This window comes from Python bivittatus, unplaced genomic scaffold (assembly GCF_059951505.1).
Source record: "Python bivittatus isolate LINGU-HERP-01145 unplaced genomic scaffold, Pbiv_v1 ctg000840_np1212, whole genome shotgun sequence".
NCBI lineage: Eukaryota > Metazoa > Chordata > Lepidosauria > Squamata > Pythonidae > Python > Python bivittatus.
In genome coordinates, this window is record NW_028277113.1 from 46,449,158 (window position 1) to 46,472,319 (window position 23,162).

At 36.3% G+C, this 23,162-nt stretch overlaps 1 protein-coding gene across 5 annotated transcripts in view; it reads right to left on the reverse strand.

Annotated features, from left to right (window-relative positions):
* The window catches only part of ASPH (aspartate beta-hydroxylase), a 118,399-nt gene that overhangs the window by 25,459 nt on the left and 69,778 nt on the right, over nt 1-23,162 (reverse strand). For all 5 annotated transcript variants that reach the window (XM_088130762.1, XM_088130759.1, XM_007421873.4 and 2 more), the window contains 8 exons: nt 20,082-20,117; nt 17,322-17,407; nt 15,639-15,725; nt 12,483-12,633; nt 10,580-10,716; nt 6,993-7,091; nt 5,995-6,084; nt 1,803-1,940 (listed from right to left, as the gene is read on the reverse strand). In XM_088130762.1, the coding sequence (XP_087986888.1) occupies nt 1,803-1,940; nt 5,995-6,084; nt 6,993-7,091; nt 10,580-10,716; nt 12,483-12,633; nt 15,639-15,725; nt 17,322-17,407; nt 20,082-20,117 (824 nt within the window). The remainder of the gene's footprint in view (nt 1-1,802; nt 1,941-5,994; nt 6,085-6,992; nt 7,092-10,579; nt 10,717-12,482; nt 12,634-15,638; nt 15,726-17,321; nt 17,408-20,081; nt 20,118-23,162) is intronic.

Genomic DNA, 23,162 nt, shown 5'->3' on the forward strand with positions numbered 1-23,162 from the left:
GGAACTAGACTTCTAATATAAAAGAAAATTCTCTCTTAACATTTAAACATAACCTGTTCATAAACATCAGATCATTTTGTTTTTAATCATCATTGTTGCATGAAGAGCTATATGAAAGCCAATACACTGGATAATTTTATTAGGACACAACACTAACTAAACAAAAACAAAATAGTGACTAGTAATGTCTCTCCTATAATTTGACCTCGATTACCTTTCCCAATTCTGTCTTCTCATAGATGTATTGGGATTACAACTGCCAGAATTACAACTTCCTAATTAGGGTGGTGCATTTTTGAAAGTGATTCAGAAAAAATGCTTTAGGCCCTGCAAGAGCATAAACACAGCAGCTCTACTTCTAAATAATTTGAGTGCAGCTTTGTTATTAATACAGTTGGTAGGACCAGTTCCAGGAAAGCCTGTCCTAGATGTATAACAAGAAAAAAAATTCCACCAAATGATATTCTAAATGTAAGTTTAATACTAGAGCATATATTGTAGTTAAGGAACAACAGAGTGCAGTAATTATAAATACTTATCTATCATGAGGACTACAAATACCGCTGAGTTCTTTCAATCTACCCTTTCTCTATTTATCCAGCTGGCCTGATATTGCCTACCATATGCAATTAAATGTCCCAGTGAAACCTCTAAGAGTTATGAGAGCATGAGGAAACATAGATTGGCCTGTTACAACATTCAGCAATTAAAGGCTTGCCTCCCAGTAATTATTGTGAATTATTGAGTTACCGTAGCTAACTTCATCTGTCCAACTCAAGTGGCTAGCATGCAATTCATTGTGTCTGCTACTTAACATACTTCTGCAATCTATTCCTTCCAATCTATTGTTGTAGAACAATTTGAACTGGGGTAAAATAATTATCAGTTTAAGTTCTAATGATGAAGCAAAAGAAATTTTACTCAATGGACTTATGTTATCAGTTGTAAGGAAGTCTTGCCTGGGGCAGTTTGATATTTTGAATGATTGTTCAGGAATAGAGATGGCTGAGAAATTAATTAATTAATTCCTTATTTTAGTGCAAACTTGTGTAACTAGATTCTAAATCAAAGTGTAATTATCTTTTCTATTTATATTTTTCCAAATTTAGCAGAGGAGAGCCAGTTTGGTGTAGTGGTTAATGCATCAGACTAGAAATTGGGAGACCGTGAGTTTTAGTCCTGCCTTAGGCACAAAGCCAGCTGGGTGAGCTTGAGCCAGTCAGTCTCTCTCAGCCCTAGGAAGCAGGCAATGGCAAACCACTTCCAAAAAACCTTGCCAAGAAAATGCAAGGACTAGTCCAGGTAGTCACTAGGAGACAAAAACAGACTCAAAGACACCAAAAAAAAAAAAAAAAAAGCAGGTTAACTGGCCATATACATTAGTGAAAATAACAAAAAGAACACATTATATTAGACTTTTTTCCCCCCAAAAAATGCTTCTATGTTTGGATCTATAAGGGGCTACATCTGAAGTTGCATTTATTAGAAAACCCTCTGGCTTAATGTGCCAGAGTGTGATAGGATATTCACCCAAGGAGAAATATGCATAAAAATATATACACATTTTCTTGCAGTTTTTTTCAAATCACAGATTGACACAGAAATTAAATTAGACAAAAAAAATATAGAAATGGAAAACTAAGACAAGGACAGAAACCAGAACTGACATATTCATTCACCTCTGCTTAGAAGTATGTTCCGCTATATTCATTTGGGCTTGTTGTGAGATACACAAAGCAGCAACTTTAAAATCAACTTAGGATAAAGTTTCTATTGAATAAAGGAAGAACAACACTGCGCACCTTGATCAGTTCTGTGTAACCCGTTTCCTTTGCTGTCCACCATGGCTGAGCTTTTAAGCCCTTGACATTGTACAGAGAACGCTGCCAGATAGATGCAAAGTGACCCCGTTGGTGCCCACGTTCATACCACTTGTACGCCTAGAAGATTGAAATTTGACAGCATATTTTTCAATTGTTGCATCTCAACTGAAAAATTAAGCTAATAAGAAATATAATAATCTAGTTATTATTTCCTGCTTTCTAAGTATGCATTATTTCTCACACAATAATAAAAATATTAATATTAGTTATCAATGAAATTATAATGTTGTGCATTACAGTAGAAGAACATTTACTCCACTGTATGTTTTGTCCACCTAATACATTTTAAATCCATTTTTGAAATTATTGTCATTTATAAGAAAGCAATGTTAACCTGGGCTGGAAAAAAGTTATTTTTTTACAGAAGTAGTTTTGAATTATTACTATAGTTCATATTCCCAAAACTATATAATATCACTTTAACTGTCCTTATATTTAATGAGTATTTATATAAACTGCATGAGTCAACTGTGGATGAGTCAACTTTTTCTATTGAGGTATTATCACTGATGTATAGAACCTACTGGTACCCACTAAGCAGCAGAAAGTCATTGGAAACAAAGGAAGTCATCAGACAGGACTCAAAAGATACTGAGTAACTGGGATGTCTGTCATAGATGATTTCTGGCCAAGAGGAAACAAAAGAGGAAAGAGAAATTCCTCACTGTGGCCCTCTAACTCTATTCAGGAATAAAGAATAATGGAATGCAATGTGTGCATAAAACAAGATAATTTCCTCATTCTCCTGTTAAAGCTATCCATACCCACTTCTCCCCAATGTTCCCTTTTTGCAACAATCCGTACTTCCTACATCCCATAACGTTTCTGAGGACTCTCTATATCTTTCATGCCTTCTATTCTGGCAGAACAAAGAGAAGCAATACTTTGTTTTGAATAATGTTTCCAGAACCAAAAGAATGAACAGCAGTTATCTGGACTGACATCAAATGTAAGAACTCCTTTATGGGTATTTAACTGAAATGTCAAGCACGTAAGGCAAAACTCTGTTTCTGAACTTAGGTTCTCTCTTTCAGATAATGGAAAAGGCTCTGAAAAACCTCATCTTCCACCACCTGTTGAATAAGCAGGAGCTCATTTTCTATGTCAATTTTTATTGTATCTAAATCCCCTTTTAACTATAATTATGGAGAGGAGAAAAGATGTGTATTTCACTCCATCTCTATTACCTCTGACCTCCTTGAATTTAACAAGGTAATTTGAAGGTGAATTACATCGTATTTTTTTTAGAGCATAGGATTCAGAACCCTGACTGTATAGGGTCCTATATTATATATACCATTGTTAGCATATTTGTCCAAAAGCATTTAGAACTATTTTTCAGACCTTCCCATCCATCTGGTAAGATTGGAGTAGAGAGTCAGACCAGCAACACACATTCTCCAATTAAGAACTCTTGATGTCCACTTTTGGCACCTATCTAGTACTATGTAGCTAAGAGCAGCTTAGCTAATTCCATGCATTTAAAACTTTAATCCAGCTATGTAAAAGTACTCATTTGGAAACCAATCTTTCAGAACATTGAACAGCTTATTTTTTAGTCCTGACTTGTGATTGAATGGAATTATGAAGGCCAGGCTCAGAGAGATAAACATTTTCTTAGCTCGCCAGAACAGCGTGGGAGGAACAAGAGGATGAGACTGGCACCTCCCTGAGGAATTCACACTGTTGTGGCTGGAGGACTTTGGGAACTGGGGTTTTAGTCTGGGAAGATTGCTAGAGGTTGTAGCTAATAAACATAGCTGGACTGAATTGGCATTGTTTCTTGGAGTTCTTTGGGCTAGGCCTGACATGACTGCAACTTTAGGTGATGAATGTACTGTATATCTTCAGTGATGGTGATTACAAATGCTTATGTACTGATTTTTTAAGTCTAGAATTTCAACATATCCAGGATTTTTTTTTTTTATGTTCATTCAAAAACTGACTTGTAGTGACAAATTCAGCAGTATGTTTGCCCAAAGTTCATTTTTCATGAACCCTATTTTTGTCCAAAACTAGATTATCCATTTAATAACATATACAATATAAATCACACTGAAAATTAACCAATATACCAAATCAACACAGCTTTTCTTTCTATGCATTTTTAGGCCCAATAATAACCCTGTAACTTTTCTCTGCTGCTCCAGCCTCCGATGCTTACCAGCTTAGGGGCTTATCCACCTTGCCAGTTAGTCCATCACTGGAACCATTTTTAAATTTAAATTTGGATTGCCTTCCATTAATCATTCACTGTCAAAATGACCTCAGGGTATGTTTTTCTGCTCTATTTATGAAGTATACTTTTCTGTATTATGCCTCCCATCTATTTCAGAGACACACTTTAGTTTGTTTCAGGCTAACTGCAACAATTCATTAACTACTTTGTAGAGGTAGGAATACCCTTTTAGCTAAGTCAGTGTTTATTATCATTTGTAAAGTCTTTTAGATCTACTATTTTCAGGAGTGCTGTAATAGAGCTATAGCACAACTCTTACCTTGCAGACAGAAGGTTGCTGGTTGGAAACCTGATAAAATATTCTTGAATTCCTATTTTTCTTACTCTGAGCTTCCTACTTGCTTTGTTTTTTTAAGTTTAGTGCTGCACCATTTCACCATTTTTCCAGTCACCTGTAATAGCAGGGTTTCAACCCTCAGCTTGCTTCTTCCTTATGTGACTGGAAAACTTTTTTAAAGAAAAGAATGCATAGAGAAAAGTAGGAAGCTCAGGGGAAAACAACAACAAAAACAACATTTCTGCCAGGTTGTGAAGTAGCAGCTTTCTTTTTACAAGGGTCGAGTTACAATTATTGTGCTATTCCAGAAGTCAGGTTAAAGACAGCTCTAAAAGACATTAGGAAGAAACAGGGCAGTGATGAAAAGGTTTTTTTTAAGCTGATTGTTGTGCCTGAATGTATGTGCATTCTGATGCTTTAATTTGCATATATAAATTCAATTTAACTTTATGTATGTACTGTATGTATGTATATATGTATGGTGCGAGACTAGGAGTAAAGTAACCCAAGTTGTAGTCCTCCTTTAGGTATGGAAGCCAGCTGGATACTTTGGGCCAGTCACGCTCTCTCAGCCCTAGATTAGGAAGTTGAAAAACATCTATCTACCAACCTACACTAGACTAGCATGATAAATTAAGGTCAATAACCTTCAGTGAAGATGTCTGTATCTTGCAGTGGATTAATTCACGCTGATGATAGTAGTAATATTACTTAAAAGCTGTGACTTCTAATTACTAGAAGGGAGACAGCATTGAACATCCTTGTGGATGCCCTCAGGCAGAATCAGGATGGGGGAGGTGCAATCTCCTTGATCTCTCAATGGAGAGTTGCTGGAGTTAGGCAGCCTAGAAATTTGATTAAAAAATATAGATATAGATACGCATGTGCTCATGCGCGTGCACACACACACACTAAAGTATTTATGTCCAGGAAAACCAGAACAAAAGAAGAAAAGTGATTGGCAATTGCTATTTTAGAACAGGAAGGTGGGAGGATATAGAAGCAGGGAATTGTCCAATGGGAGAATGTAGTAGCCTGCTGAAGTATCTCAGCCTGGATGGGGTTTTCTTAAGCTAACTAGAGTCAAACCAGCATGAGCACAGGACAGGAAAGCTTAAAATGTGGATAAGAGAACAATGTCAAACCAACCAACTGACTAACCAGTTCCTGTATGTTATATTTAATGACTTAAAAGTGGTGGTAGGGGGCAAGGGGAATGCTATTTCTCTGTTCAGCTGCAATTTTTAATTGCTAGAAAAGAAAATTTATAGTCTGAAGAATGATATTGGGCAGAGGCTTATCCAATCTGGATTGGGGCCCTAGCATGCCAAAACCATTATGTCAGCTATTTATTCATTTGTTCAACATTTTTATAAGCACTCCAGTGCTAAAGATATGAATAATATTGCTTCTAGATAAGCTCTGAGGGTTGACCAAAACAAACATTTCATGAAACAGCAAAGTACTTCCTCTACAGTGGGATTGTGATGTTCATCTTCTTATTTCAGATTCCTGGCCATTAAGACTAAGCTCCCCCTCCCCCCTGTGGCCCTCATCTAATTTGCTTTTTCAGATGAACTCATTAGACCCCCTACCTCCTGGTTTCCAACTCGCTGCATGGCATCACCCAAATGAAAGTAAAAGCGGCCATCATCAGTGCCAGGATCTCCTGATTCCAGACCTTCCTAGAAGAAAGTGGAAAACCACATCTATTACCTGTTAAGTCATTTTAAATTCATCTATAAGGCTATCAGTGTACTGGGATCTACAAGAAACTGTGCCGCCCAGACAACTATGCCCCCCACTCATGCTCCTTTTCATTTGCACACATATAATGATTTTTCAAAATTTCTGCTTCCAGCATCTCACTCCCATGACTCAATTGCTGTTTTCATCTCCTACGGTAGAGTTGTTTGCATTTTCAATCCATATTTTGGCAAACTCTGGATTTCCCTAAATCTGCTGATACCTCTGATGTAGATGGTGTCATTTTGGCTATATAAAGTTCTGTATTCAAAGAACTTTATTGTTAGCATAACTGGATTTACACAGTTCTTTCCTGAAGAGTTTTATGAACCTTATCTTAGTATTCCTAAAGTTTTGTATCTCACTCTTCTTATTTTCACCCTGATTATGAAATCAGTTACTACTCATCTTTTCCCCCTCATCTTTTCAGCCACTAAAATGCAATGTACACAGGCATTTCTAGAGGTGGAGATGCAACACAAGATGCTTCTCCCTCAAATGATCACATATGAAAATGATGATTGTACATAAATCAACATGTAATAACTTAGTATTTTACCAGATAAAGGATTCCTTCAGAAGAACCATCACAAAAATGGATATATGAATTAGCTCTTGAATAGAGTGGGTAGGAAGCAAGAAAAATCATTATATGACTTCCTGGAAGCCCCACATTGGAAAAGAGAATCTGGAGATATATAGGCCACCAATGGTCTTTAGGACATCTCTACTATTAAGTACTTCATCTTTGATCCCATACATGACATCCCAACTGCCCTCCTTTTTGCAGCAAAGGCCTTTTGCTTTCTCAACTAGAAAAAGATTAAGGTCCTAATGTAAATGTTACTTTCAAATAGGGAATGCTTTCTTCAATCTTGTTCTCTGCCTTCAGAATGAATCCATAATGCACTTTTGCAAAGCCATCATTGGGAGCCAGGCTCAGAACCTAAGGGAGAGCAAAACAAATAATAATTACAACTTTACCTCTGCAGCTTTTTAAAACATTGACTCACAGCCTTTTAGAAAGTCCTAAAACTATATTAGTAATTCTTAACTCAACACCAGGATTCTTTCTGTCAGTGGTTAGAATTACATGAGTCCTTCATCTTCTCTATATGGTAGCATTGTGGAATCTGGAGTGGGACTAGCAGTTGGGAGACCAGGTTCTAGCCCCTCCTCAACCACTGGGGAACTTTGGGCCAGGTGCTCCCTTTCAGATCATGAGTCAGAGTGGTATGGTGGTTAAGGTGTTGGACTACAAGCAGGGAGGCCCAGGCTGTAGTCCATCCTCAGCTATCAGATGCTCACTGGGTGACTTTGGGCCTGTCACACTGTCTTAGCCCAAACAACCTCACAGGGTTCTTGCTGGAGAAAAATAGGAAGGGGGAGCGTTATGTATGCTGCCTTGAGCTCCTATACAAAAAAGCCAGGGTGTAAATCCAATAAATAAAACATAAATAAAGACAAAATGATGTCATGATACCCAGCTTCCTGCTCCACATTATTTTCTGGCCCAGTAGAAACAAAGAAATTCACACTTGACAGCAGATGTTAAATATTACAAGAAAGAAGTGGAAAACTAAACACCAGTGGAGGATACTAGTTTTGGTAGCATTTTTTTATTGCCTCTAAAGTGGAATGCAGTTTCATAGAAATGAAATGTACTAAGATCCATTTTAAGAAGCAATCTGAATGTTGGATTTGATATCTGTACAATGGATTTAATGGCGGGAGGGGTGTCAAACAGTACAGAGAACTGTGGAGATATTGCATGTGTGTTTGATAGGAAATTGTTCCTTGTTACCAAGTCACCTGACTCCATTAGCCATTACATGCATAGTTCAGAACACTAGCACAGCCTGAATTAGAGAAAACATGCCTTCAGATTTCTTGTACTACAGAGGAAGCCCTTGAAAAAAGTAAATGCAAGATCAATTGCTGTTTGAAAACAAAAGCAGCTTTGATTTCTTACAAAGATTATCTTTAATGTATTGTGTTCAGTTCCAGACTATGACAGTCAAAAGAAAAATATATAATGGGGAGAAAAGTGAAATGCTACCCCTTTTTTTGACAGTGCCTCCAAGCTGTGATACAATGGATGGTCTGATAAAACATTTCCCAGAAATAGAGCAAATTTCCCATCAGACTGATTTCCAGTTAAAGACATACAATTCTTTGATTTAAGTTTTAGCACTTAGCCTCATCACTGAAGGGAGAGTGAGATTTTTTTAAAAAATCTGAATGACTGAAGGGCTGAAGAACATTGAAGTCAGGCTGTTAACTTCTGGCTCTTTAGCTGCTGACAGATTACAAGGCCGTGCATCCCTTATCATTGGTCTTGCTGGTTGAGGCTGTTGAGAACAGTAGTTAACAGCATTTGTATGATGACAGATAAGGTTTCTGAAAGTTTCTTTATCTGCAACTGACCTACAATTTCTTATTGCAATTCACAGATGTGAAGGAGTATACCATGGTCAACAATATGGCACCCACAGATGCCATGATGCCAGAGCTGCCATTATAATAACAAATAATAAGTAAAATAGCCTCAAATCTCATGATAGCCATGCAAGATTTCTGTTTCTCTCATGGGATTTCATAAGAGTTTGGCCATGTTTTTAATTCTGCGGTTACGTAATATGAGGGGCATCCACAGCATGGTGTAAAATGCTTGATGTTGCCTTTGTGACCATGGGAAGACACATTCTTTGTTCCTCATTGGCCCCAAAGCAGCTAACATTCATAGACCTTCAATAATTATCTCCTATAGTTGCATCTATATATAAATTATAAATAACTTATAAATTATAAATTACACTGCAAATTCTCTTTTTCGGTGATGCATATGCATTTTTAAAAAGGTGTACTTGACCTTAGTTACACTGAAGACTATGCATCTTAATGTTGCTAAATATTGGCAAGAATTAATAAATTAGATTAGCAGAGGGCAAAACTGTCCATATGCTCAAAATATTTTGATTTGTATTAGTGTCTCCCATCATTTCAGTTGTCTGGTGTATCTACTTGATTTGCACAGCCTTTTCTCCCCAGTCCTCCTCTCACTACACATTTTCCTTTTTGTGAAGTCTTTGGCACAAACCCCACTCCCCATGTAATATGTATGTGGCTTCCCCCTTTACTGCTCTGTTCACTTTCTCCCACTTCTGACCTCTTGTCAAACTGTAAAGGTCTCTCCTCTTGTATTCAGTGAAGGGTCATGCCAAGTGATGGTGGGATACAAATAAGGTAGCAAAGCAACATTTACAAATAGGCCAGAAATATATATCATTCAGATAAGAGGGGTACTCTGTCATTAACCCGTGCCAGGAGATAATGAAAGACATCCTTATCAAGAATCATCAGGTTCAGAAAATGGAAATCACTTGCTCAAGCTAAGAACAGCAAACAGCAAACTCAAAAGAGCCAACTGTTTGAAAACAATTCTGTAATTCAAGAGGACTTTCCCCCTTCTATTTCAATAGAAAAATACACCTATGTCCCAAGCAATAAAAATCTAATACGCACGACCAAACCTCTTAGGCTATTTTAAAATGGCACATCCTAATATACTTCCTTTGCATTTGGACCACATATGGACTACTTGACTTAATAATGAAATACAAGCTAAACTCTGAATGATTGCCTCTTAGTGAATTATACACTCTGCTCTCCTTGTTGCTCTACTGTTATAACCTAAATCTTTCAAATATGTCAGTGCATCTTTTTTCTGCTTGCTTTTCCAGTATTCTTTCTTAGATCTCAAGAAATGGCTGATCAAAGTTTCAAGCTACTCATGAAACTTTGTTTGCATCAGAAAACAAACAAATAGTTTTAAATTATATTGAACAGAATCTGTCAACCTCTCTCTCCTTAGATTGCTTTATTTGTCCTCGGTGATATCACTAACTAAACTTTGTTGGCTACACAACATAGTGACATCTTCCCAAATACCACAGGAGCATAATGGGCTGGAAATATATACAGGACTATTTCAGAAGCACTGTCCTCACTCTCAACTTGCTTAATTTATCCATAGCAGTACTCCTCACATAGCTGCGTTTGATTGACTAAATACAGCTATGAGGTTGCCCTGAATATATCCTCCTTATCTGACTAATCCCGGAAGAAGAAAGAGTAAAAGAAAAAGTAAAAAAAGTAAAGACCTAGAATTTGAAAAAAACAACACTAACATATAAATAAGGAAACCTACTCTACAAAATTCACATGCATTGCCCACTAATGCTTTAGTAGAATATCAAAATGATGTCCTTAGATTTGTGAAAATAAATAGGCAAAGTAATTAATTAACTATTTTTATATAGGTTATTTATCCAACTATCTAGGTTATTTTTTAAATGCATACTTATATATAAAAACTTCTATAATCACAAATAGTATTTTAGGAATCATTTATCCATACTTAATAAAGCTCACCTCCTCATAAACCTTCTTGGCATTGCTGTTGTCTCCTATCAAAAGATAACCCACTCCAAGGTTGTTCTTGAATGAAGTATCATTAGGAAACAGATCAACCAGTTTCTGTAGCGTAACTACTGAACCTCTCATGCGACCTAATTTGATGGGAAAACAATAAAAAAGCAACTTGGCTACATGAAGCAGCAACTTGGAATACAGGAAATTTTCCAACAAAATAAACTAAGATTGATAAAACAATGAAACATGTGCTATTAAACATTAGATACATGCTGTAAAATGTACCCTTCTAAGCCATGCCTTAGAAAAGTATGCTGTGGCACGCATTGCCTAGTGTTATGGAGACCTCTAGTGCACAATCAAAGCATTTTTCCTATCCTACTCCTCTTTTTGGACAATAAAGCACATTCCAAATCGTTGGCCTTTTTCTCAACTGCATTAGTTATAAGTATAAATAAATTGACCTTAATCCAAGTATTCATAATTGTCACACTATTTGATGAAAGGCTTGCTGCTCCTTATATCATTGAAACTATGTAGACTACCTCAGAATAAAACTAGGAGAATTACATCTTTATTTTCTCAAATTTAAATTACTTCTGTAATATAATGCTCCTGGGAATGATTAGCAGTTGAAATGCATTTTGTGACTGATGATTGGGGGGGTTCTTGCACAATAAAACCTGAGCTTTTAAGCCTGTAAACTGCAATTTCAGCCACTGGAAACGGACAGGTGTATTTGCATTAGGCCCATATTAGATTCATTTTAACAAAGAGATTTGTTCAAGGAGGTGACCTGATTCTCTTTGTAGATGTGAGAGGTAACATGAATCACTTTGACAAAACAATTTGTGTTACCTCCAATTGCTCTGAGCTGCAGGAGAAGCATTCTTTACCAGCACTGGCCACTTGCCTTCCGGGCAGCTCCAGCACATGTTGTAAAGCAGTGTTGTCCAAACTTGGCCACTTTAAGATGAGTGGACTTCAACTCCCAGAATTCCCCAACCATTCTGGGAGTTGAACTCCACTCATCTTAAAGTGGCCAAGTTTGGACAACACTGCTGTAAAGATTGCCCATAGCCTCCCCAAAGACACAAAGTCTGGAAGACTTTCAGCATGAGTCAAGAGTGCTCCAGTGTGGCGGCTTCAGCACACCTACAGATTCCCACAGCCTTTGCCAAAGCTGCCAAGCCTGCAGCATTTTGGGGCCAGAAATACAGGAAAATATTTCTCTCTGCCTATTCCCACAGCATGAGTTCTGTGGAGGAAAGCTGAAAAGGCCTATAAAAAATCTGCAACTCAGAAAGTTGCTGCCATAATTGGACTAACTATCTGACTCTAATATGCTTAACCCATTTTTTCAATTATTCTCTGAGACATGAAGTGCTCATAACTTAAAGAAGGCAAAACCTAAGCAGGAATTCATGAGGACAAATACTTCTCAGGAAGTAATGTGGCTTTGTCCCAAATCTCAGGCAGAAAGAGGATAAAATTATGCATTTGTCCAATGAGAAGTAAGGTCAGATTACAAACTGACTCCTCACAAAAGCCTTTTAAGTTTAATTATTAGTTCACAACAACATTAGCTTTCATTGAATTGGCACACAGTTGACAACTGCTGCTTAAGTGATAATTTGTCCAGTGCAACAGTTCTTCAAATATCCCTGTCAGATTCAGTAGATACTAGTTGCAGGATATTTAAGCAATTGAGAGATATTTTGAGAATATTCAAATTAATTAATTAGTTTTCTATCCTCCCTTTTTGCCCAGAAGATATTCAACTCTTGACTAGAGCACATCCCATAGCTTGGGACTCACACAAGAATGTCTAAGTCCTAGATATCAAAACATGGAACATTTTTAAACATTTGACCCACTGGTAAATATGGTTTCAGAACCTTACCAAGAAATTGCTGCCTGTCTGCCCGCCGTTTCAGTGTCAACTTTACTAGATCATCAGGGACATTTGGCAGACTAGCCACTTCACCATAGGTATTGATAGATCGCTGTAATATTTCATTGCTTCTCATTTTCTCAGCCAAGTCATCCTCGCTCTGTATGTGATAATAAAGTATTAATTAGTACTGAAATTGCTATCAAACTTAAAGCACAGGTTAATCAATCAGTGGCTGTTTGATTATAACATTTATTTCAAAATCACCACTACATGAGTTCAAAAATTTTGATTTCTAAAAACTGAATATGGCAGATACATAATTCTTAACTACAAAAATGCACAATGAGTTGTTAAATCTGTAACACTGGTATGCCATCAAAAACTAAAAAGTTATTTTTGAAGTTTGTAAGCCATCTCTATATCCAGATATAACAGTTGCTTCAAAAAATCAGTACATTTTCAATGCAGATCTTTCTTTAGCTGCTTATTTGCTGAGATGCCTGTAAAGTGACTCTGAACTTAAGATGATCTTGTCCCCCTGCCTCCACCACAGCAAAAGGAAAATAAGACTGAAAAAATCTATGACCTCTGTTACTGTATTCTAAGTGAATCTAAGATGACCCTCACACTTTAATAGCAGGTAAATTCACAATGAATTCTGCATGGTATCACGTCTGTATTTTAGTGATAGTGGAATAGTGTTACTGAGTTTTATTAAAAACTTGTTTTAAGGGTTTATAACCTGTTCTTTTGTGGGTTTTTTAGACAGATGTCATTAAAGAAGTTACCCAGTACACATCTTGCATTTTCATCAGGTAATTTCAGGCTGCAGGATTAGGGAGTGTGCCCTCATTTTAGGATTGTATCACCTGGGTGTGATAGAACAGGGAATGCCATGTCTTAATCCCTTGTAATGTGAGAAGCTCAAAGGCATTCAGAAGAGGAAAGGCATGAGGTATCTAGCCGCTTCTACCCATGTAAGAAAGTGCTATATTATGTCACCTGTTCCCTTCTTTCAGAAGGGGCCAGTTGCTGATGAGGCAAGAACAAAGTGGTCCTGCTTTTAAGAATTATGCAGTTAACCATTCACAGTTTTCATGGCGCAAGGGAAAATCCTAACCCTATCTGCATTATATAAAGGATTCTTTTTTTTTTTTCCCCCTCAAAATCACCTAAGTAACTTGGGCCCTTGGTATATGCAAATTATACTCAGTGGCCCCTTGCCACTTAAGTTATGTGAGCCACTCGTATGTCTCTCTCTTTCTGCCATCTTTGGGAGAAATTTAAATTTAAAATGAGTATTTTGCACTTAATTCCATTCACTCAGAGCTACATAAGCAGTCAAAGATAAAACTCATTCTGAGCCCAAATTACTACCTGATCCCGGTTTAGCCAGTGTTATTGTGGCAAGTTCAAATGATAGTTCCAGTGCCATGAAAGAAAAAAAATCTTAATTTCTATTATTTAGCAATTTAATCTTTGGAGTCCTTGGTGCTCTCTGAGCTTGGTTGTTGATTGCAAATGTTTCATTACCCTACTAGGTAATATGATCAGTGCTAGTGGGTGTGGGATTTACTCCCTGTTTATACAGATTAGCTTGCCCTTCCAGTGTTGGTGGGGGTGTAGTTTTCTCCTTGGTAGTTCCTCTTAAGTAAACCAAAAGACCCAGTAGGCCATGAAGAAAAAACAGAAGTCATCTACAAGATACAGTGTAAAGACTGTAACAGCCACTATGTAGGACAGACAGGCAGAAGACAAGCAGAGCACATCCATGAACACCAACTAGCAGTCAGAAGACACGATGAAAACTCCTTAACCTCACAACACATGGACAGATTTAACCATAGTTTCAACTGGGAAACTGTGAACATCCTAGACCAAGCTAAATCCAAAAACGCTAGGGAAATCCTGGAAGCTTGGCACTCAGACACATCAGTCATCAATAGACACACAGAGATAAACCACATTTACACACCATTCAAAAGAGACTAAGAAAGCTAAGAAGGAAACAAAAAGACCAGAACACATCCTTTCCAACAGCCTACAGGCAGATAACCAGGGATTAATACCAAACAAACAATCAAGCAGAAAACAATACCTTAATCAAACAACTACCAAGGAGAAGACCACATGCCCACCAACACTGGCACTATATATAAACAGGGAGCAAACCCCAACCCAGTAACACTGATGATATTACCTAGTTGGGTAATGAAATGTCTGCAATTGAACAACCAAGCTCAGAGAGCATCAAGGACTCCACAGTTCAACCCTGAGCTACATATATTCTCTTCTGTTGCAATCTAATCTTTGTCATCATTTGCTGTTAACTGCACCATTGTTGGATAAGACCAGCTATCACACAACTCTCTCAGTTCAAACGGGACTATTCTCATTCACAAAATGATCCAATGGTGATTCTCTGCTAGGAAGAACCAGTAAGGCAATTTTCCATTCTTCCTTTTAGAAATCCAGAGGTACATAACTTGCAGAATCATGGCTACATGTTCATACCAACCCTGGAAACTTGGGCTTGCTCCCAAATCCACACAAAAGTTAGTAGTGAATTATAATTTTCAATATGACACAATGGAAACAAACTAACATTGAGAAAAATCATTAACCATTTATTAAGTTCCCCTGTCCTCCTCTAGTCCCACTTTTATAGGAATGTTTTCTTCCAAAATCACATTTTGGCGTCAAAAAAGGTCATTCTTGCCATGGTCCTTTTCATGCCATGCTACAATTTGGCCACTAAATTCCAATATTTCACTATTCTCTGTACTTTTATTTTGCCAGTTCTGATCAATATAATTTCTTGATTACTGTACTTGTTAAAGAAAGGAAGCATATTCTCAGTTCTGAGGAGATCTTCAATCTAAGCATTTGTAAAATTCCAATCAACTTAGTTACAATAAAATAATGTACCTTTAGTCTCTCACTATAACCTATGAGACGGATTTGCATTTTTCCCTATATATTTTAAAGAATAAAGTAACTGATAGGATTTGAAATCAGAGGCTGTTTCCTAATACAGTATATCAATACTTTATAATGTATTTGTAACCAGTAATAAATCTTGGGTATATACAGTACAGTAATAAGATACACCACGATTTGACTTTCCATGCACAACTGTTTGCTTTCTTGTTCAATTTTTACCTGGGCTTTTCCATATCTTGCTCGTGGACTCTGGGGATACTTGCTTACCAAAGTTTCAAATGCCTTTAAAGCTTCTTCTGCTTTTCCCTGGAAGTCAGACAGCATTATCTGAAGTAATATGCCATAAATACAAGCATGGAAATCCTTACAATTATTATTTACACAAAGAATAAGAATGCTGAGGAGTCTTTTGTGAAAGCTTACTGTAAGAATATGTGGTAAAAAGACCAACCTTCTCCAATCTAGCACATTTCAGATATGTTGGATGCCAACTCCCACAATGCCCAAACAAGGAAATATAGATACTGAAACCCAATACGTACAGGTGGCAAAAAGTTGGGGAAAGAAACACAGCCTACAGTGCTAGAGAAGGGTGGTGGAATATTTTGTACTTAGATAAGATATAATGTACAATTTTACGAACAGATACAATGATGTTATGACAAATCCATTATGAAAATATTGCTAAAAGAAATACAAATAATGGCATAAATTCAGGGAAGAAAACAACATTCCATAGTTCCTGGGTTTAAAATGAATATCCTAGGGAAAATTAAATAGCCCTAGATAGGTGTTTAAAATATAATTATTTAAGAGGGGATTATCTCTGAACAATTTCTGATCACTATGTTAAGAAATTAACATGAGCCATTTGTCACCAGAAATCCTCTTTCAGCTAAAATACTAAGAAAAATCCCTAAGGACATTTCATTATTTTTTTAAGTCAATCGTAAGAATTAATCCTGAAATATTGTATTGTTCATTGATATTGTAGTTAACTATGTGTATTATAGATTATAAAAAACCTACTTGAAACCATGAGAAAGAAATATAGTTGTAGAAACGTCATTCTGAACACAAGATAGATTTCTATTGGCTGTCTGTCAATTACTGTCATGTCGATGAATGATTGGTGATATTTAAACACTTCTGCCAAGCCAATGCCCACTCTCACACTCCTTTTTTCAAGAGGAAGTGTTTACTAGCAATTAATTTAGCAATGTGGCATGATGCATGTTCATGAAGGGCATCAAAAAAGAAGACTTAACATACCCCTGTGAGAGCCATAGCTAGGAAATGGTATGCAAATATGCGAAAAAAAATCAACAAGGTTGGCAATAATTTATGGAACTGTATGTATGCTTGTTTCACCTCTGCATTTCTGTGTTTCCTCAACATTAAAGCTGAATAGTCCCAATTGTCCCAATTTTGGGGGGCAATGGTTCCCATTATTATTATTTTTAAATCACTCATAGCTAACTTTCATCGTTTTTCTGGGCAGGTGGGGACACTTTTAAACAAAGCACTGATCCATACCCACTTGTTATGATTTTCCAAAATGCCTATAGGTTCCTGAGGCATTCATCTAAAGAAAAGTGACGGCAAAGGTTGGTACTTTGGTTTGCAGAATACCCAGTCCTCTATTTAAGTAAAATAACCTATTAGATGCACTTCGTTACAAAATAGGTGTTGCTTATCAACACAATTTGAAGTATTTATGGGTCAATATAAAACATTAGTGAACATAGAACAACTGTTATAGAAAGAGTAAGGAAAAAGTAATTCAGTAACATTCAGAGGATGGATGGATGGATGGATGGATGGATACACACATGGGCGTGGAAACACACACACACACACACACACATTAAATTGCAGTTTAATTTTGCAAACTAAATTTACCTTTTTGCGCAGTTTTTCTGCAGCATCAAGTTCAACTTTAATGTTTTTATCAAATTTATTGAGCAATTTTGGTTTCTTCTTCTTTACTATGAAAAACAAAATGAAAAAGAGAAAACAAAATTTTCCCCAAATTCAGTAATACTGAAATTACCTTAAGGGAAACTCAGGAACTCTGCTATGATAAACCATTGGAAGGAAACATACACTTTAGATCCATAATAATTTGCAAAGTAGAAATTGTGAATTAGTATCGGCTTCGGCTTCCCCACTCTCTCTCTGTCTCTTCCTTCCCTGCCCCAGACCTGCTCCGGTACCTCCAAGGGTCTCTCTCCCTATCTCTGCCATTCCCTTCAGCTCTCTGGTTTTTATCATTCCAGATGCTGCAGGTAGAAGAGCTGCAGATTTTATTCATTTTTTTTTTAAGTGCTGGCTGGGGTGGGGGTCTCAACATACACATAAGTAATCACCATAAGCAAAAAATTCAAAGCAGTAAGAAAGCCCCCCCCCCTCCAAGCAGTGGGTAGGTTAAAGACAAAAAATAATTTTGATGTACTAAAATATAAATTAATGAATTTAATATGGTCACTTTTTGTGTACTGTATTTAGTATCTTCTTTTTCCTCCCTTTGGAGGGGCTCTGGAGGTCAAACCCAGTCCTGGAATTTCAGGTTATGAGTCTCTACTGCAAATATTAATACTGAAACAATTACATCAAGAAATAAGAATAATATACTTTTTGGGTTCCAACACTTCTGTATGGTAAACTGTTAACTAGTCTTGAAAAAAACAAGCACACTTAAGTGCTTACACTTATAGAAATCAAGACAACTGTGGCTGATGAGATGGATTGTAGAAAGTTTTAACCAGAATCCCAAAACTCATCTCTGACTAAAACTGTTAAAACAAATTTGTCAAAACACAATAGTCTTTACAGCCACTGTAAGCTATTGGCCACATATATTTCTCAGCTTTGTCAGAACTGTAATATCGCATTTGCAGAGGAGTTAGTTCCCTACATAGTAGTGTGAAAGATTAAATGCTAGTCCTTCTATTCTTAATATTTAAACACGTCTGTATTTCAGTATTTTAAGTGAGTACTTATTACAACATTATAGCTGAATATGATTGATTGCATAGACAAATGCAGGAAAGAAAAAAAATAGAATAATTTGATCTCATTTCCCAAGGTTTGGATGGTCTATTTTCATGGACTGTTTCCAAGAACACCCATATGCTTCAGGACATTGAGTTCACATTCCACCATATGGTATCCTGTTTTTGGACAAAAAGGAAAAATGACAGACTCTTACATTGGCCAGTACTATATGATATTCCTGTACATTTTGAAAAGTATTCAGAAGAAATGGTTTGGTTCTGATGCAAATAAAAAGTCTCAACTATCTATTATAGCAGCCTGTCTTGTGTGTGACTGCAAAAAAAAAAAAAAAAGTTTGTCTACTTCCAGGAGTCCACACGTAAAGGTTAATGGAACTCTTGAGGAAGAGGCAATTTTTTTTTGTAAATTGATGTGGAAGTCTAAAAAAACGGTGGGCTGTTGTAATGAATAGCAAAGGGGTGTTCATATTTTTATAAACAACTCAAGGTGGCAAACATACCTAATACTCCTTCCTCCTCCTGTTCTCCCCACAACAACCCTGTGAGGTGAGTTGGGCTGAGAGAGAGTGACTGGCCCAAAATCACCCAGCCAGCTTTCATGCCTAAGGCAGGACTAGAGGTCTAGAACTCAGAGTCTCCTACTTTCTAGCCTGGTGCCTTAACCACTAGACCAAACCGCTCTCAATATATATTGTATATATATTGTGTGTGTATATGTGTATGTATGTATGTATGCATGCATGCATGCATGTATGTATACACAGACACACATAGTATATTCTCCCTCTCTCTCCCTCTCTCCCCCCCCCCCATATAAAGCCAATAAACTGCTATCTTAAGATAGCCTCTGTACAAGTCTGCTTATTTCTCTGGAATAGTCTACTTAGTAGAAGGCTTTTTTTCCTACTATATTTCTGTTCAGAATCAAAATACCAATTTATAATAATAAATTACAAGGTACCCAACACAGCCAGCTAAAACAGCAGCTCTTCATCTCTTCCCCACTTTATTTTTAAATGGAAAATGTAGCTGTCTCAACTCATGCAGCATGAGACTAGTAAGAAAACTGGAGATCTTGGGCAATATATATTTAATGATAGGCCCACTTTATAAGTTTGAAGGATTCTCTTTCTCTTTCTCTTAGCATGAGAACAGCATGCCTCTAAATCCCAAATGCAGTGGAACAATGGCTTGTGACACACAGCAGGCATCTGGTTGGCCACTGTGAGAAAAAAAAATGCTGGCCTAAGATGGGCCTTGACTTGAACAGGGAGGGTTTTTTTAAAAAATTCTTGAGTCTTTTTAAAAAAAAAAACTTGGAAGAAACATTAAAAAAGTCATATTTCTGCTTCTGAAACAAACCTTAATTTAAAAAAAAGGTGGGAAAACAGGAAGTCTGAATGACATACTGGGGACAAGAGAAGTCTTTAGGATTTGCCCGAGTGCCATTTCCAGTGGGGAAGATGAGATTTGTAGCTATACAGACTATATAGATAAAACATTTTCCTACAAAATCCTAGAATATCCTTAGAAATCCAAAGTATTTTAAAAGATATGATCATTAATTTCCCATGTTGTTTCAAATATGTCCTTACCAATGCAGCAATTTTAGATTTTTGAACCCTCCTTATTTTCAGTCGCTTACCTTTTTCTTTTTGGAGAGGTTCTTTTTCACCATGTCCTGGAATAGGTAAACAGATTTCTTATCAACCTGATCCTTTTTAAAAGCAAGATGAAGTACATATTTCATTTTTGCATCATCACTGAATTATTAAAATACTGTCTTCAGATACAATAGGATGTAACAATAATGTGCTCAGAGTAAAATATCAATGTGCTTCTAATTAAGGCTGGGCAAATGGGTTGCTTTGCTTTGATGATGCTTTGAGCAAAGCATCTCTTTGAAATGCTTCCAAAAGCAGTGTGCTTTCCTCAGCTTCTCATACCAAAGTGGCTGCATTGCTTTGCTTTGCCTCACTTCTGAGGCTTCCCCTGGTAGCACCAATAGGTGGAAAAAGGTTCTGCATGTGTAAAGCATGAGCATGTGCTCATGTGTAAAGCATGAGCACATATGCCTGCTGGCTACAGGAACTGCTGGCTGAGGCTTTGAGGTGACACCAAGTACCATCACCATCATCAGCTCAACAAGAATCACAACACATCTGCAAACAACGTTCCTCATTGAAGGTTCCCCATAGATGCAAAATGAATTATGTAATTCCTTTGAAGAAGGAAATCTTTTCCTGTACATATTTATACAGTAATAAGCCAATTGGCTTTTTTGGTGCCACAGGAATTTTAAAATATTCTAACAGACTGTAAAAAGCTCTAATGTACTCTAGATCAGTGGTTTGTATGGGTAGAAGTTTCAGGCAACAAAGTTTTTTAATGCATTATTTACCCCAGTTATAATTCTTTTTCATAATATCCCACACATTGTTCTAACTAAAGTCCCAAGCCCATGTGATTGCTTCTCAGGGCAAAATTTTTGCCTGAAGCCTAGTGTTTTCAAAAACTTTCATATTTTCTCTCTGGGAACTACAGAAGTTTATTAGTGGCATCACAGGGATTAAACAAGGTTCGTATTGAGTTAATTTTTTTCTTTCCAGATGGAATAGCAGTCTTGATCAGTTTCCCTATTTAAAAGCATATCTGCTATCTGCAGTTTTAAAAAGCTGTAATCAGTTTGGAAAGTTGATGTTAATCATATCACATTTCTGAAACAAGTTAGGAAGTTCATTTAAATTGTCTGAATATTGACTCCATTCTGACTATTTTGGAAATTTCAACACATATGCAGAAATGACTTTTTCTGAATCAATTCAGAATCTAAATCAAATCAGTCTGATCTGATTATCCAAATCAAGTCAAATCAAATTTCTTAATCTTTTTGATTTGTTGTTGAATCAGATCAATTTTACAAATCAAAATGATGATTTGAATTGGATTTTGCATGATTTGCATAGACCTGCTTTATATGATTTCAACATTGTTAGTTCTAAAGAGATCATTATACCACTGTTAGGGAGAGGCCATTTGTTATTCAAGACACAAATTAATGTGCAATTTTCCAAACTGCCTATCGGTGAACAATTGAGATAAGTTTAGTGCCAAAACACTATAAATAATTAACATAGTTTGTGAAGCAAATTCAGGAACGGTTACTTAGATTCACTTCTATAGCACATGCAAGGAATTTTGTGCAGCAACCTTAAAGACTGATGTATGATGTCATGGTACCTATCAGCCTTTATGCCACAAGTCTCTGCAATGTCCATATGAAGCAAATGGTCCTAATATGTTAAATATCAGTTTCAGTTATATCCTTAGTACAATACAGGTCAAGGCATATTATGGCAGTAATACAGTTAATACCATATTATGTTTTATTTTTCTTATGGGCTCCGTGAATTGTTTCTAGCAATGCCTTTCTCCTGATTTTTTTCTGAGCTTTATAATGATTTAATGACCAATCACTAAAGTACATGTCAATATTTTTGAAAATAATGACTCCATCAATGAAAAGTTCTTCTGTATTTTATTGCAGCAAATGTTAACACAGAAGAAAAGGTACATATTTTAATAGTCCCCTTCACCTTGACTCCATGGCACGCTCATGTAAACAAGAAAATCATAAAGTCATATAACAGAAAATATGATCACAGCACAATCATCTTATCCCAGCATTTGAAAAATACAGAGTTGTTGTACAAAAATGTGATTTATTTCACCCAAAATAATCTTAATTATTCTTAAAAATATGGCTTTATAAAAAGTATTGCTGTCATTTAGAAATATGCAATTTTAGTTCCATGAAGAATAACACTTTGCCTTAATTTGCATTAACAGATTGTTTCCTAACTATTATAAATGAATATGGCATAATCCTTCCAGCAGAGTGTTCTCATTTGCCACAGTGCCTGTATATACACAATGAATAGGCTGTTACAGCTTATGGAAGATCCTTCATGCATAGATGAAGGATCTGAGGGAGGAAGAGAACAAGCGCACAGAAATACCTGATATGCACTACATACACACTCAAACTATGTAGTCCTTATTTAGTATCTTGGATTTCAACATAATAAAAATGCACTGCATTTATTTTTATTTTTTTTAAATCAAGTTAAATCCATTCTCTACCTAAAGTATACAAGCCACATATTCTACTGCTGTTCTAGTGAACTCTCAAAGATTCAAATGATATGTAAGTATTTCCTACCAATATCTCAGTTTGAAATGTAACTGCTTTTTATTTTTTCAAAGCAAGAATACCTTTAAATTATGCAGCAGCACTGAGGAACAATTCTCTAACACACTATCTCAGTTAATATTCACCTTAATTTGTAAGCAGAATAAGTATTTTATTAAGAAATGTATGTAATGAACAATTTTTGGTAAAGCATGTGTCAGCACTAATAATTAAACTGTAAGCCTAAAATCATTTACTCTTGAATAATCTTATTTATTCCAGAAGTTCTATTATTATAAGAAGTTACAAGGACATCACTTATGTAATATCAATATCTAATTGGCTGGCAGTTTATTGAAACTGTAGCAGAGACAATATTGAGGCCAAAAGGAAAAAGAAAACTCTTGTGCTTTAATATTAAAGTTTCATTAGAAGAATCAGTCCATCAAAACATAAAAAATGTGAAAAATATATTTAGTGATCCTCTTGGAATAGGTCCATGATTAAAGTATTTGCTTTATCTGCATATACTGA